Source organism: Rhinolophus ferrumequinum, chromosome 22 (assembly GCF_004115265.2).
Source record: "Rhinolophus ferrumequinum isolate MPI-CBG mRhiFer1 chromosome 22, mRhiFer1_v1.p, whole genome shotgun sequence".
Taxonomy (NCBI): Eukaryota; Metazoa; Chordata; class Mammalia; order Chiroptera; family Rhinolophidae; genus Rhinolophus; species Rhinolophus ferrumequinum.
The window spans coordinates 41,419,194-41,433,884 of NC_046305.1; the positions used below are offsets into that span (position 1 = coordinate 41,419,194).

Consider the following 14,691-nt stretch of genomic DNA (forward strand, 5'->3'; position numbering starts at 1 on the left):
TTTATATTCTGGAAGGAAAAAGACAGACAATAAACAATAGCTATAATAATAAATATAGAAAAGTTTATGTAGTATGTTAGACAGTAAAAATTGCATGGTGCCATGGCAAAAAGAAAAAAACAACTCGGGGTCAGAAGGCTTAGGAGAGCTAGGGAAAGGGGTTACAATCGTGTTTTTTTTAAGCAGTAAAAATTTTTAAATGAAATCTTATACAGTATAAGATTATAATTATAAATAACAGATAGAGTGGAGTAAAGGTATACATTTATATATTTTTATTTATAACAATTATTATCAAAGTTAATTCAGAAGAGCCATAAGGCTACGTTAATGAGCAAAATATTTTGATAACAATCGCTAAAGACAGAACTTACAATCTATTATCAGCCTGAGCATCCATTGAATCCAATGATTTCCTTTTTAGGAAATCCAGGTTCCTTGGAACACAGTTTGAAAACCACTGTTCTAAGGGAAAATAAAAGGACAGCAGGAAGCAGCCTATTTCTACAGTCTCTGTATAGCTTCCCAAAGCATCCCAACTTGAAAAATAAGACCTGGTCATTTGGGGGGGCCCAGGGGCAGCAGGGCTCTGGTGTAAGATTGGCAGTGCTCCCAGAGGGTCCTCTGCTCAGGCAGGCCAGTTGTTGGCAAGGGGACCAATCACCAAGACAGGTTCTGAGCAAACTAGTAGGGAGAGAGAAAAAGTCCCTTCTCTTCCCCAGCAAACACTCATAACTATTCCATTTTCCTTTCTTACACAACCAAATACAAACCCAGATCAAGGCCCCCTCTCAAGCAGACCCCCATATCCCTACACTGACACCCCCACCCTTCACACAGGTGTTACAGTATGTGTTTGCTCAGCCCAGACCAGCCACTGACCTTGTGAACTGCTTATTTTTACACTATTCCTAAAACAAAAATCCTATTTATCTACACAGATCTTGCCAAATGAGTATAGTTTTCAGCAAGAACAGGAATGTTCAGATCTTGAGGGAAATTCTTATCTATGTCTAAATTCCTGTTTTCCACTTGAATTTCTTATTTCTCTTCCCTGCCCTATCAATGGTAGCCTTTGTTATTTGTTAGTCTAAGTCTCCAGCTCCCTTTCCAGCCCAGCTGTTGTACAAGGGTTTGAATGGCAAGGTGTTTCTAGGAAAACTGCCTAGAGTATTTTGATCAACTCTGTGTAAACCGATTTTTATCCAGAGAGCTGTTACAAAAGTGTTCGGTTGGGAGTCTGAATTCTTGGAATCTATGCCACTGATTTCCCAACCTACCCCTTTGACTGGGGAGTAAGTTTTTACTATGAAGAGCATGGTCAGCTTGTCCACCATCTCACCAGCCAGGGGTACAAAGAGAGTCACGTTTCTTTGGGACTTGACTCTTCTAGAACACAGTGTCAGTGGGAAGCTGGGAAAATGCAGAGTCTGATGAGGGCCTATGATGGAAGGTGCATGAAGGGAGTGACAGAAGGCCCTGTGGCCAGTCCATCTTCATTTACAAATCAGTTGAGTGACTGCTAGATGCCAGGGCTTGAGCTTGGTGCTAGGATTAGAGCTGGTGCCTGCCTTCCAGCTTATGTTGAAAAGTGGAAATGTGGTTATAGAAACACCTAAGTATAGTAGCTCCATGGCGCAGGAGGTGCTGGGACAGGAGCGCTGGGTGTCGCGTGCAGTAGAGGCAGAGAAGTGAAGTGGTCCGTCCTGTCTGGGGACGGACGAAAGGCTTCCCGAGCGGTGGTCTTAGAGATGAGCTGAGTCTTGAAAGAGAAGTTGAAGATTTGGTGGGGGCTGGATGTTCTGGAAGTGTGAGCCAAGGCCAGAAGGCTCAGGGAACTTCCAGTAACTAGCATGGCTGGAGCTCGTTGGGAGAAGTCACATCCAAGGCTGAGAGGTGGGCAGGGAGCAGATTATGGACCAGTCCTTCTGTGCCATTGCTCAAAAACTGGGATTCGATCTTTTCAGCAGTGGAGGCCATTAAAGAATTTTACGCTGGGGAGTGACCTGATCTGGCTTGTGCTTTGCAAAGATCACTCTGGCTGCCATATGGAAAATGGATGAGGAAGGGAATGGCTGGCTGGAGCCAGAGGGCCCAGCTGGGAGGTTGTGCAACAGGCTCCACTGCTGGTATCCAGGACCTAGGCTGAGGCAGAGCCAATGGGGGTGGACATGATAAGGTAAAAGGCTTCACTGAAAGCATCTTTCTCATTAACACCTAAAATTTGATCAGTAGGATTAATTCCTTGGTGTTACATTTAATATTAGGGATTCATTTCCTAACAGAGTAGCACGGGATTTAAGAGCATGGACTCCAGAACAAAATTACTATGGTTCAACTCCCTGCTCCATCATTTACTAGCTGTTCCACCCTGGGCAAGTGGCATGTCTGGGCCTCAGTTTCGTCATCCATAAAATGGAAATGACAATAGTCATATCTACCTCACAGTGTTATTGTGTGGATTAAATAATACAGGCAAAGGATTTAGCACAGAGCTTGGCATGAAGTAATTTTATTAATTCATTTATCTTAAGGCCTGTCCCAGCAGCCCTCTTCTAATATAAAAATATTCTTGGCATATATAGCAATCATAATATGTCACTTGTATAGAACTTTACAATTTACAAAACATTATCTCATTTATTACTCACAGCATCGTACAGGAGTGACTTCCCCATCTACAAATGAATCGGGAACAGCTCAGAGAGGTTAAGGGATTTGCTCAGTCTCAGACAGTATCTGAGCTGGGCCATGTGTTCACTGGGTACTTCAATCCTCAGGGGAAATGTTTTCCTTTGATAAAATGGATCAGCATGAGAACACTGTCATCCTGGAGGCAAGAGAGGACACTGAAATGAGGAAGAAGGTGCAGAAACAGGAGTTGGAGCCCCCAACATAAACTTTATATGCTTACAGTTTCGCCAAAGTCCAATCCTACAGGAATCACTTTTCACATTCTCACCAAACATCTAGGCTGATCTTTCAAACTTGACTAGTACCCAACTTACATACCGTGATGAAACCTGAGCTAGGAAAATAAGGTCTATCTCAGGCTTTGGGTTAATCATTTATTAAAACCAACTTAGCCGTTGTCAATGTGTAAACAGCTGGACCGTTTTTGCTGAAACCTGGAGCTAGGGTGTCAGGTTGAGCAAATATTGACAAGCAGAAAAAGGTTCTGGTGTGGAATGCACTTTCTAGCACGTAACTTGCAATTTGCTAGATCCAATATGCAAAGTCCTGGGAACCGGAGTGTTTTCAGCAGTTTCCCCCAAATTTCTCCTAGACAAGCCAATCAAAAGCAGAAGTCCCTGTATCCCCCATGCTGAATTAGGCCTTCTGCTTGTTAACCACGTAAATGAGCTGAGAAGACCCCAGCTGTTTCTCAGCCAGTAGTTCCCTCTTGCCCAAGCTAATAAGGAGGCGACAGAAGAGGTGTGGAAATGGGTGGTTGTGGGAACTCGGCAGTGCAGGCCAACACAGCAATAATTAGGAGATTTTCTGATCTAGGAACTCATTTGGTCCCTTGGGAAGAAGAAGGGATCAGGTGAGAAATAAACCCTAAACTGGAAGGGAAAGAAAGAGACTTTTAATTCTTATTTAAAATTCCATAAAAGTTACCAAATAAAAATAATTCCTAAAAACCCAGGTAATAATAATTACCAGCATTTCGGGAGTCCCTACTTACAACATGCCAAGTATGTGCTGGCTCCAGCAAGGTAGATATTAACATTCCTTCTCTGCAGATGCGAACACTGGCTCAAAGAGGTAAGTAACTTGCCTAAAGTGACACAGCTACTAAATGATCTGCCTAACTTAAAATCTCATTCCACTCTGCTATACTGCCTGTCAAGTTATACAGAAAGAGAGGGAGTCTCACCATTATCAAATGCTTACCTGCAGGGGACACAGTAGTCATATTAGAAATAGTGGTGACAGTAGTATTAGTAGCAGTACTAGTAACAGTAGTAGCAGTAGTCGTAGTAGTATTCTATTGGCACGTGTAAAACAGTGGTTTTTATTCTGGGGAAAGTAAATTTCTTGGAAATTTTACAAATTTACTTGCATGCATCATGTATATTTTTCTGGGTAGAAGAAACAGTCTTTCTTTTCAAATTCGCAAAAGGGTTCGTAATTCAAAAAGGTGAAAACCATTGCTTTAAAGAGGGAGGCACTGAAATAGTTCTTGCTATCCAGGGGTTTAAAGGATTAAAACAGAACGAACACAGACATGAGGAGAACTTACAGAGAGCAAAATACATAAAATGAATAGTTAATATTTTTTTTATCAGGTGCAGGTCAAGGGTTAGAGAGAGTGCTGAGATGCTTGCAGGGGTGGTGGGTGGAAAAAGTGGAAAGAAAATATTAAGAGAAAATTCAAAGAATCTGAAGAAGAGTATGAAGGCGCTGTCCTAAACTTTCCTGCATTTCGGCTCAATCCTTCAGGAGCAGGAACCGCACACACAGTTAGGATTCCGAGGCACCTGGAAGGTGGTGGTTTCAGGGAACTTGGGTTCGCGGTGGTTGACCTGCAAGATGCCCTTTCTAGCTACCTGCCCTGGGGGCTGGTCCTTTGGCCGTCCGCTTGTCCACGCCCTGCCCCCCAGTGCAGGCCCAGTGGTTTCTCATCAGCACCATGGAGAGGTACAAAGGGGCTGTCTGCACAGGGCTCTAGGGACCAGAAATGCTGCCACTGAGGCAACTCACTGTCGGGCTGTCCCTCAGCGTCCCGAGGGTCACAGGTCACGGGAGAGTGGTTGAGAGCTCTGCTTTCTTAAATAACTTCATGTATTTGTCCTTGCTTCTGTCCTTCAGAAAAAGGATCCTCTTCCTGCAAACTGCGCCCAGCCTGCACAGACAAAGACTACTTCTACACGCACACGGCCTGTGATGCCAACGGAGAGGTGGGTAGCGCGGGCCTGCGGCCCCTTTGCCCGTTCCCTTGGCTTTCCACCTTTGGAGTTGGAGCAGTCCCTGAAGCTGGCACCAGAGAAAACCCCACAAACCTCCACAGTGACCCCAGGGCCAGTGGGGAGGCAAAATGAGATGGCCTCATTCGTGTGCAGGTCAGAAACTGGTTTTTGCCACCTTTGTTCAACCGCTTACCCACATAGGCTCTGTTTCAAAAAGGCCTTTCCCTTTCTTTTGATGTCTTTCCTTTGCTCAGCCCTTCGGGCAATGACTGCCTATCCTTGCACACTTACTGCCGCGTGGCTTTCCGCCTCCGAAAGCCTTTCCTGGAGGCCACAGCATCACTGAGTCAGCAGTCTTTTTGTTTTTTTTCCTTTCGGTACTAATCGCTGTGCCAGGCATTGTGCGGCAGTGGGGCAATCAGATTCTAAGCCAGGTTCCTGCCCTCAGGGAGCTCACTGTCCTATGTGGGAGCATGGAGATGAGAGAAAGAGGGCCGGACCAAGGCAGCAAGACGTGCAGGGCACTGGGCGGGGCGGCCCTGTTAGAGGAGTGACCAGGACTGGGGGGGAGACAGCAGATGAATAGCAAATGGGTGTATGAGGTATCGGATGGTAGTCATAGTGGTAGGAAGAACAACTGAAACAAGACTAGGAGAGAGACGACGACGACGGAGTGTGGAGAAGCTATTTTAGAGAGGCTGAGGAGGACCTCGCTGAGGGGTAACAGCTGAGCAGAGACCTGACTGAAAGTGAAGAGGGAGCCACAGCCCTCGCCAGGCAGACGGCCCCGCAGGTGTAGAGGAGGCAAGCGAGTGCTTGGTGAGTTCGAGGAACAGCAGTCAGTGAGCAGGGATGGTTCGAGGGTACAAGCGGAGGTTGTCTGTCTTAGATTAGATACTCTGGATGAACTGTCTGTATCTCTAACACAGAAGATAGAATTAGAAGTGGGGAAATCTGCACTAAGCATATGCTTGGCTATTGAGATGCATAAATGTTTGCTGGCCGGACAGCTGGCTGAATTCTCCTCTTGCTAATTAAGCATGGGAGAAAGTCTGGTCCTTAACAGTGATTGTTTTTCATCAGCATCTCTTACTCCCCTCCTTCTCCCTCCCCCCAGCCCTCATTCTTGAAGCATCCAGTAGCCAAGCAAGAATGGCTACGTATCTTACCAATTGCAGCTTAGACTCACTCCTATAGAGTCTGGTGTCCTGTATGACCTTGTAAAAATGGTCCTTTTCTTGGCCTCAGTTGACTCACTAATTAAATGAGGACAGTCCTGCTCCTTTCTGTCTGCGCTTCCCTCTGCCCCACTCTCTCCCCTCGCAGCTTAGGCCAAAGCCCTCTGGCTTTGTGGTGTGCTCTGCTGCATGCGAGCCTGGGTGTCTGCCCTCACCTGCCCCCCTCAGGGATTTCAGATGCTGAGTCGGGCCAGAGCCAGCGCTCCCACCTTGCAGGCAGCCACGGCTCAGGGAGGACGCCCTGGAGATGTACAGTGAAGGCGTGCACATCCACCTGCCGTCACCAGGGACACCTGAGCGAAGTCTCATGCCTCACGCCCACACTTGCTCTGCTCGGTCTCATGATTTCCGTTTGTCTGTCTTCTACACTGTATTTTAAAATCCAGGGACACACCTCAGGCCAACTCCTATGATTGTCCCTGTGGCCTCTGCAATGCCTCAGTGATGTTTCAGTGGCCAATCCATGGGGGCTGCTAACTGCTGCTCCGAGAGATGGCCCACGTCAGTCTTCCTGCTCCATAGGCCTGTCTCTCCATGAGACTCAAGGAGACAGCCGGGTGGGATAAATTAGCACGAGCCTGGGGCCCTGGCCATTGGCTGCTCTTCACAGGGAGGCAGGCTGAGCCGGCAGGGGGAAGAGGGGCCCCAGGTCTCACCAGCAATGAGGCAGCTCGGGCTTCTTTGAAGACCGTGTCATTTCTTCTCCTCAATAAAATGGACAGATGCCTTAGTCATCCACCCTTTTACAAGCATAGTATGCCGCACAGACCCTTTTCACCGTCACCTCAATGCAATCCACACAAGCACCTTTTGCCTCTGACTTGACCCCAGGGCCACACAGGAAGCTCAGAGCTGCCCAACCTCACCCCTGACTCAGCAGGGGCCTCTGCAGGGCATCCCCTCTTCTGTACCCAATGCCTCCATCGAAAGACTAGGGATGGCCCTGGTGAGTGACAGACACAACACTTCTCTTGTCTACTGACCGGATGGCTGACCGTTTCACCTGCCTCCACGCCCCCAGTTTCACTGAGATATAACTGACATATAACACTGTGTGGGTTTAAGGTGTACAAGGTGTTCATTTGATACACTTCTGTCTCACAAAATGATGACTGCCATCGTGTCAGCTAACACCTCCATCACGTCACATAATTACCATTTCTTTTTTGTTGTGAGAACATTTAAGATGTACTCTCTCATCAACTCTCAAGGATATAATACGGGACTATTAACTGTAATTGCCATGCTGTGCATTCCATCCTCAGAATTTACTGGTCTTGTAACTGGAAGTTTGTACGCTTTGACCAACATTCCCCTTCTTGCCTTGATGTCCCAGGACAGTGTCCAAACCCCCCTGTGGATTGTTATCACGTGACTGTTGCCCTTGCTCGGTGACGAGCTCCTGGAGGGCAAGGGCCCCGTCTCAGTCATCTCTGAGCCACCAGGTCTGGCATAGATATACTAGGCTTTCTCTAACTGCCTCCTGAATAAATGAAAAAGTGAAGAACACACCTGGAAGACAAATTGGGACACCTCAGCCACCCTCTTTCCCCCGGGGTTATGTAGGCCACCTCCATGCCATGCTGTTCTGTGTTCTGTGATTTTCACCAGTTGCTTTTCCTGTGACTTGGAGTATTAATAAGATTCTGCACTGGAATCCAAGCTTTCTCTGGAGACAACTGGTCCCCCCGGGCCCTGTCACACAGCCCTCGTGAGGCATAGCCCTCTTCATCTCATCAGCAGCCCCCCGCAGATGGACACTCACTGAGCACAGCCATGTGCCAGGAGCGGGGCCAAGGGCTTGTGCTACATCAGTGACCACAGCAAAGTTTCCCCTCGCCCCTGTGGAGCTTTCATGACAGCCCAGAATCCCCCCAGCCCCAAGGTAAATTTTCCGAAAGATGTGCCAAATCCCACACAGGCTGAGCCGTTCTCAATCCATTTCTGCAGACACAGCTCATGTACAAATGGGCCCAGCCGAAAATCTGTAGCGAGGATCTCGAGGGGGCGGTGAGGCTGCCGGCCTCTGGCGTGAAGACCCGCTGCCCGCCCTGCAACCCAGGCTTCTTCAAAACCGACAACAGCACCTGCAAGCCCTGCCCCTACGGCTCTTATTCCAATGGCTCCGGTAACCCCTTACCACCCAGTCCCCACGTCACACACAGGAGAGGGCCATGTGGGTGGGTGCTCTGGGCAGTCAGCTGAGCACGGACTCTCCTCCTAAGGGAGGCAGTCAGGGCCAGGCCACCGCTGGGGACCTGAGAGAGGTCCGGGTGGGCTCTGTGTGGAGGTCAGAGTCACCTTTGAGAACTGCCTGCCCTCCTCCTCCTCCAACTGCGAGTGTGGCTCAGGCCTGAAGGTACCCAGTCCTCACCACAGAGGCTGCCAGATGTGGCAGGGACGCTGACCAGAAGGTCTGGGGAGCTGGGATGGCCAGCTGGATACAATCAGAACCTGTCAGCCACGCTGCAAGAGGGAGGTGGGGGGTGGGTGTACATATGTGAATCCATTTACTGACCATAATGTGACACTATGAACTATATGGATCAGACTAGAAGATACATTTAAGTGTGAAAATGAACATTTTGGTGGGCAAGCAGGTTAGCTGAAATATTGGAATGAAGAGTCAGTGTTTACGTCTTGAGTTTGTTAACTACATTGTCAGAGTGTTTTCGAGTCGATTTGATACAACGGTGCAGCAGTGCTCAGCACCACCCTGTTCGGCTGACCGCGACTGTTGCTGCGACTGTTGCCACTTGTCTGTGTGACAGCAGCTCCAGTCAGGTGGCTGCAGCCTTCTTACTGACGACCTTCTTACTCCCCCAGATTGCAGCCACTGCCCAGCTGGGACTGAACCTGTTGTGGGATTTGAATACAAATGGTGGAATACACTGCCGACGAACATGGAAACGACCGTTCTCAGTGGGATCAACTTTGAGTACAAGGGCATGGCAGGTGAGGCATGGCGGGTGAGGGCATGGGGGGTGAGGGCATGGGGGGTGAGGGCATGGCGGGTGAGGGCATGGGGGGTGAGGGCATGGCAGGTGAGGGCATGGGGGGTGAGGGCATGGGGGGTGAGGGCATGGCGGGTGAGGGCATGGGGGGTGAGGGCATGGCAGGTGAGGGCATGGGGGGTGAGGGCATGGCGGGTGAGGGCATGGGGGGTGAGGGCATGGCAGGTGAGGGCATGGCGGGTGAGGGCATGGGGGGTGAGGGCATGGCGGGTGAGGGCATGGGGGGTGAGGGCATGGCGGGTGAGGGCATGGCAGGTGAGGCATGGCGGGTGAGGGCATGGGGGGTGAGGGCATGGCGGGTGAGGGCATGGGGGGTGAGGGCATGGCAGGTGAGGGCATGGCGGGTGAGGGCATGGCGGGTGAGGGCATGGGGGGTGAGGGCATGGCGGGTGAGGGCATGGGGGGTGAGGGCATGGCGGGTGAGGGCATGGCGGGTGAGGGCATGGGGGGTGAGGGCATGGGGGGTGAGGGTACGGGGGGTGAGGGCATGGCAGGTGAGGCATGGCGGGTGAGGGCATGGCGGGTGAGGGCATGGCAGGTGAGGGCATGGCGGGTGAGGGCATGGCGGGTGAGGGCATGGCGGGTGAGGGCATGGGGGGTGAGGGCATGGCGGGTGAGGGCATGGGGGGTGAGGGCATGGGGGGTGAGGGCATGGCGGGTGAGGGCATGGCGGGTGAGGGCATGGCGGTTGAGGGCATGGCGGTTGAGGGCATGGCGGTTGAGGGCATGGCGGGTGAGGGCATGGGGGGTGAGGGCATGGCGGGTGAGGGCATGGCGGGTGAGGGCATGGCGGGTGAGGGCATGGCGGGTGAGGGCATGGCGGGTGAGGGCATGGCGGGTGAGGGCATGGGGGGTGAGGGCATGGCGGGTGAGGGCATGGGGGGTGAGGGCATGGCGGGTGAGGGCATGGCGGGTGAGGGCATGGCGGGTGAGGGCATGGCGGGTGAGGGCATGGGGGGTGAGGGCATGGCGGGTGAGGGCATGGGGGGTGAGGGCATGGCGGGTGAGGGCATGGCGGGTGAGGGCATAGGGGGTGAGGGTACGGGGGGTGAGGGCATGGCAGGTGAGGCATGGCGGGTGAGGGCATGGCGGGTGAGGGCATGGCGGGTGAGGGCATGGCGGGTGAGGGCATGGCGGGTGAGGGCATGGCGGGTGAGGGCATGGCGGGTGAGGGCATGGGGGGTGAGGGCATGGCGGGTGAGGGCATGGCGGGTGAGGGCACGGGGGGTGAGGGCACGGGGGGTGAGGCATGGCGGGTGAGGGCATGGCGGGTGAGGGCATGGCGGGTGAGGGCATGGCGGGTGAGGGCATGGCGGGTGAGGGCATGGCGGGTGAGGGCATGGCGGGTGAGGGCATGGGGGGTGAGGGCATGGGGGGTGAGGGTACGGGGGGTGAGGGCATGGCAGGTGAGGCATGGCGGGTGAGGGCATGGCGGGTGAGGGCATGGCAGGTGAGGGCATGGCAGGTGAGGGCACGGCAGGTGAGGGCACGGCGGGTGAGGGCACGGGGGGTGAGGGCACGGGGGGTGAGGGCACGGGGGGTGAGGGCACGGGGGGTGAGGGCATGGCGGGTGAGGCATGGCGGGTGAGGGCATGGCGGGTGAGGGCATGGCGGGTGAGGGCATGGCGGGTGAGGGCATGGCGGGTGAGGGCATGGGGGGTGAGGGCATGGCAGGTGAGGCATGGCGGGTGAGGGCATGGCGGGTGAGGGCATGGCGGGTGAGGGCATGGCGGGTGAGGGCATGGCGGGTGAAGGCATGGCAGGTGAGGCATGGCGGGTGAGGGCATGGCGGGTGAGGGCATGGCGGGTGAGGGCATGGGGGGTGAGGGCATGGGGGGTGAGGGCATGGCGGGTGAGGCATGGCAGGTGAGGCATGGCAGGTGAGGCATGGCGGGTGAGGGCATGGCGGGTGAGGGCATGGCGGGTGAGGGCATGGCGGGTGAGGGCACGGCGGGTGAGGGCACGGGGGGTGAGGGCACGGCGGGTGAGGGCACGGGGGGTGAGGGCACGGGGGGTGAGGGCACGGCGGGTGAGGGCACGGCGGGTGAGGGCATGAAGGGTGAGGCATGAAGGGTGAGGCATGAAGGGTGAGGGCACGGCGGGTGAGGGCACGGCGGGTGAGGGCACGGGGGGTGAGGGCACGGGGGGTGAGGGCACGGGGGGTGAGGGTACGGGGCGTGAGGGTACGGGGGGTGAGGGTACGGGGGGTGAGGGTACGGGGGGTGAGGGTACGGGGGGTGAGGCATGGCGGGTGAGGGCATGGGGGGTGAGGGCATGGGGGGTGAGGGCATGGCGGGTGAGGCATGGTGGGTGAGGGTACGGGGGGTGAGGGCATGGCAGGTGAGGCATGGCGGGTGAGGGCACGGGGGGTGAGGGTATGGGGGGTGAGGCATGAAGGGTGAGGCATGGCGGGTGAGGGCACGGCGGGTGAGGCATGGCGGGTGAAGGCACGGGGGGTGAGGGCACGGCGGGTGAGGGCATGGGGGTGAGGGCACGGCGGGTGAGGGCATGGCAGGTGAGGGCATGAAGGGTGAGGGCATGGCGGGTGAGGGCACGGGGGGTGAGGCATGGCGTGTGAAGGCACGGGGGGTGAGGGCACGGCGGGTGAGGGCATGGGGGTGAGGGCACGGCGGGTGAGGGCATGGCAGGTGAGGGCATGAAGGGTGAAGGCATGGCGGGTGAGCGCCTCTCCCCTACCACGAGCTCTCAGCTCCCTGCACTCCCGCAGGGACTCTTTGCATTTCTTCATAATAGTGAGAACTGGAAAAATATGAGCGAGTCAAGCTACACATTCCCTTGCAAGTTCCGCTCATCATGGGCATATATTCTGCCAAATCTGAGTTTCAGAGGCCGAAACATAACTAGAAACAGTACGCACATACCCCAGACATCTTGGTCTGAGAGCTCCAGAGTCTCTGACCAAAGCAGTGAGATGAGTAACATGGTTAGTTTGGCGGAGGTTCTGGACACCTCCAAGGACGGTGCTCTCTCTCTGCCAGAGGGCCGTCTAGGCATACGTTTGTTTGCCCAGGCCATGGAGGCATTAACTCACCGCATTCCTTTTCCAGGCTGGGAGGTGGCCGGTGATCACATTTACACAGCTGCTGGAGCCTCAGACAACGACTTCATGATTCTCACTCTGGTTGTGCCAGGATTTAGGTGAGGAATCCAGAGCTGCAGGAAGCCCAGGCCTCCTCGGCCACATCCAAGTCCCACACACCTCGGAATTTGCAGAGGAGAGGGCTTTAGTGTGCTGAAGTGTCAGCTCAGAGCTGAGGGAGCGCGGTGATGCTCTGACAAAGGGAAGCTGAACGCTGACATAGGCTCTTAGCTGCTGCCTGTGCTGACTCCCCTACGGCTCTCCCATCCCATCCAGCTTCTCCTGTCATTTGCCCGCATGCTTTTTGAATGTTTCCTCCTCACAGCATAAGATTTTTTAAAAAAAATTTTAAATAGGGCCAGGAGTGCCCATAGACAGTTCATCTTTATTTGGGGCAAGAACATTGGGAGGAATTGTTCTTATTGTCATATTTATCCCCATATCCCAAGGATACTTAGCACAATAGCAATTTGTTTGCCATTAAAAAAAAAATACTACAGACAGTGTGGTACTGTCTGGAAAGAGCACTGGCCTGGAAGGCAGTGCACTTGAACTTTGCCACCTACGGGCTGTGTGAACTTGGGAACACTGTGCCCCTATAGGATCCTGGTATGCAACACAAGGGAGACTGACAGACAGATTTTGGACTAACTGAGGTTGAGATGATTCTTCTAGCACATTCATTAGCACAACTATGTAGACAGGACCGGAAGGTCCTCAGAATTCAAGTAAATGGCCAAAGCCAGAGAAAAGCCATAAATGGATTTCCAAAGCCAAAGTGAACCTCCTGCCCACATGTGCTTTCAAGATGCAGGGGAACCACTGAATGGGCTCCCCGATTGCTAATTTGGCTTCTCTGTTCCCTCCTTCAGACTCCCTCCTTTCCACCCCTGGCATGGTGCTCAGGCCATGCGAATTGTTCAAAGGCTATTAGTCTCCTTTTCCTTAATGTACATTACTCAGAGCTGAGCAGATATATCCCGTGTGTGCGAAATGAGCAAACTTTTTAGGCTTTTTGGGGGTGTAACATTCCCGAAAGTACTTTTCAATTTGCAAATCTGATTGCCATAGTCAAAGCTTCTGTACCTCACCCACCCACGCTGCCACCCACCACCCTCCCCTGCCCCTCTGGGTATGGCTCTGTCTTCCCCAAAAGAAGGACCAGCCTGAGAACGAGGCTGAAGAGATTGCAAGTTGAAGTATCTGCTCATGCAAACCAGGGGCTGAGCTGCTAAGTCATCACAGACAATTCACCTCTTAAGATAGTGGCGCTTCTCAACTTGAATGTCCATACGCATCACCTGGGGGTTATGTCCACATGCCGATTCTCATTCAGGGGGTCTGGGGAGGGGCCTGAGGTTGGGCATGTGCCATAAGCTGAGTCTGGGGCCACACTCTGCTCGTGAGGCTATAGAGCATTTTACACAGCATTTCTCCATCTGCGATGCCTTTGGATCTCACCACAATGATGACAGGTAAGTAAGAAAGATACTAATAATATCACCTCCATTTTACAGATGAGAAAACTGCACTTTGGCTACGTCAAGGCCATACAGCTGGGGAGGCAGGACTGGACTTAGTCCCTGCTCTTTCCAACATATTCAGAACTAAATCCCACCCCCCTTGGCACTGCCGGGCCCCTGGGACTGACTTAAGATCTGTGCCCACAGAGTTCCACAATCGGTGACGGCGGACACAGAGAACAAAGAGGTGGCCAGGATCACGTTTGTTTTCGAGACCATCTGTTCTGTGAACTGCGAGCTCTACTTCATGGTGGTACGCTTTCCTTGCTTTGCCCGCTATGGGGCTGCAGGGCTAGTGGGAGGGTTGGCCCCCTCAGCCCTCTGGTGCATCCACATAACTGACACCCTGCTTATATGTAGTGATTTCACAGAGGAAGGGCCCAGACTGTCCATCAGGGACTTCACAGATTAACATGGGTCTAGCCAACTGTGAGTGGCCCCTAGGACGGCAGCGTTATGGGCACCCCCTTCCTTAGCAGCCACACAGACATCCTGCCTTCTTCACTTGTCTGTCTTGGGTGCAGGGTGTGAATTCTAAGACCAACACTCCGGTGGAGACGTGGAAAGGTCCCAAAGGCAAGCAGTCCTACACCTACATCATCGAGGAGAACGCAACCATGAGCTTCACCTGGGCCTTCCAGAGGACCACCTTCCATGCGATAGTAAGCTCCTCCCCTTCCTCAGACCCAGCTCCCATGAGAGACCTCTGAACCCAGGAGGACTCCTAGCATTAGCCGAAGTAGGAGTGTGAGGCTCAGCACCCACGGGTTAGAAGGACCTTACGGCGTCCCACAGAGAGCTACCTGTCCCAGCCCCAGCCTGTATATTTCACTGATCACAACCACACGGACATACATCTGCAAGGCATTAAGTACCCATACAGCCCAGAAGCGTTGCTCAGTC

The 14,691-nt window shown here is 53.2% G+C and overlaps 1 protein-coding gene and 1 long non-coding RNA gene across 7 annotated transcripts in view; one reads left to right on the plus strand and one right to left on the minus strand.

Annotated features, from left to right (window-relative positions):
- The window catches only part of ELAPOR1 (endosome-lysosome associated apoptosis and autophagy regulator 1), a 66,123-nt gene that overhangs the window by 39,891 nt on the left and 11,541 nt on the right, over positions 1-14,691 (plus strand). For all 5 annotated transcript variants that reach the window (XM_033093019.1, XM_033093018.1, XM_033093020.1 and 2 more), the window contains exons 8-13: positions 4,816-4,904; positions 8,102-8,279; positions 8,978-9,106; positions 12,234-12,324; positions 13,936-14,041; positions 14,313-14,450. In XM_033093019.1, the coding sequence (XP_032948910.1) occupies positions 4,816-4,904; positions 8,102-8,279; positions 8,978-9,106; positions 12,234-12,324; positions 13,936-14,041; positions 14,313-14,450 (731 nt within the window). The remainder of the gene's footprint in view (positions 1-4,815; positions 4,905-8,101; positions 8,280-8,977; positions 9,107-12,233; positions 12,325-13,935; positions 14,042-14,312; positions 14,451-14,691) is intronic.
- The window catches only part of LOC117014797 (uncharacterized), a 60,999-nt gene that overhangs the window by 29,624 nt on the left and 16,684 nt on the right, over positions 1-14,691 (minus strand). Inside the window, exon 3 of one of the 2 annotated variants that reach the window (XR_004421611.1) lies at positions 837-2,830. The exons of the other annotated variant lie outside the window; for it this stretch is intronic. This is a non-coding gene — a long non-coding RNA (uncharacterized LOC117014797). Of the gene's footprint in view, positions 1-836; positions 2,831-14,691 lie in introns of those variants that run through there. 2 annotated transcript variants of the gene reach the window in all.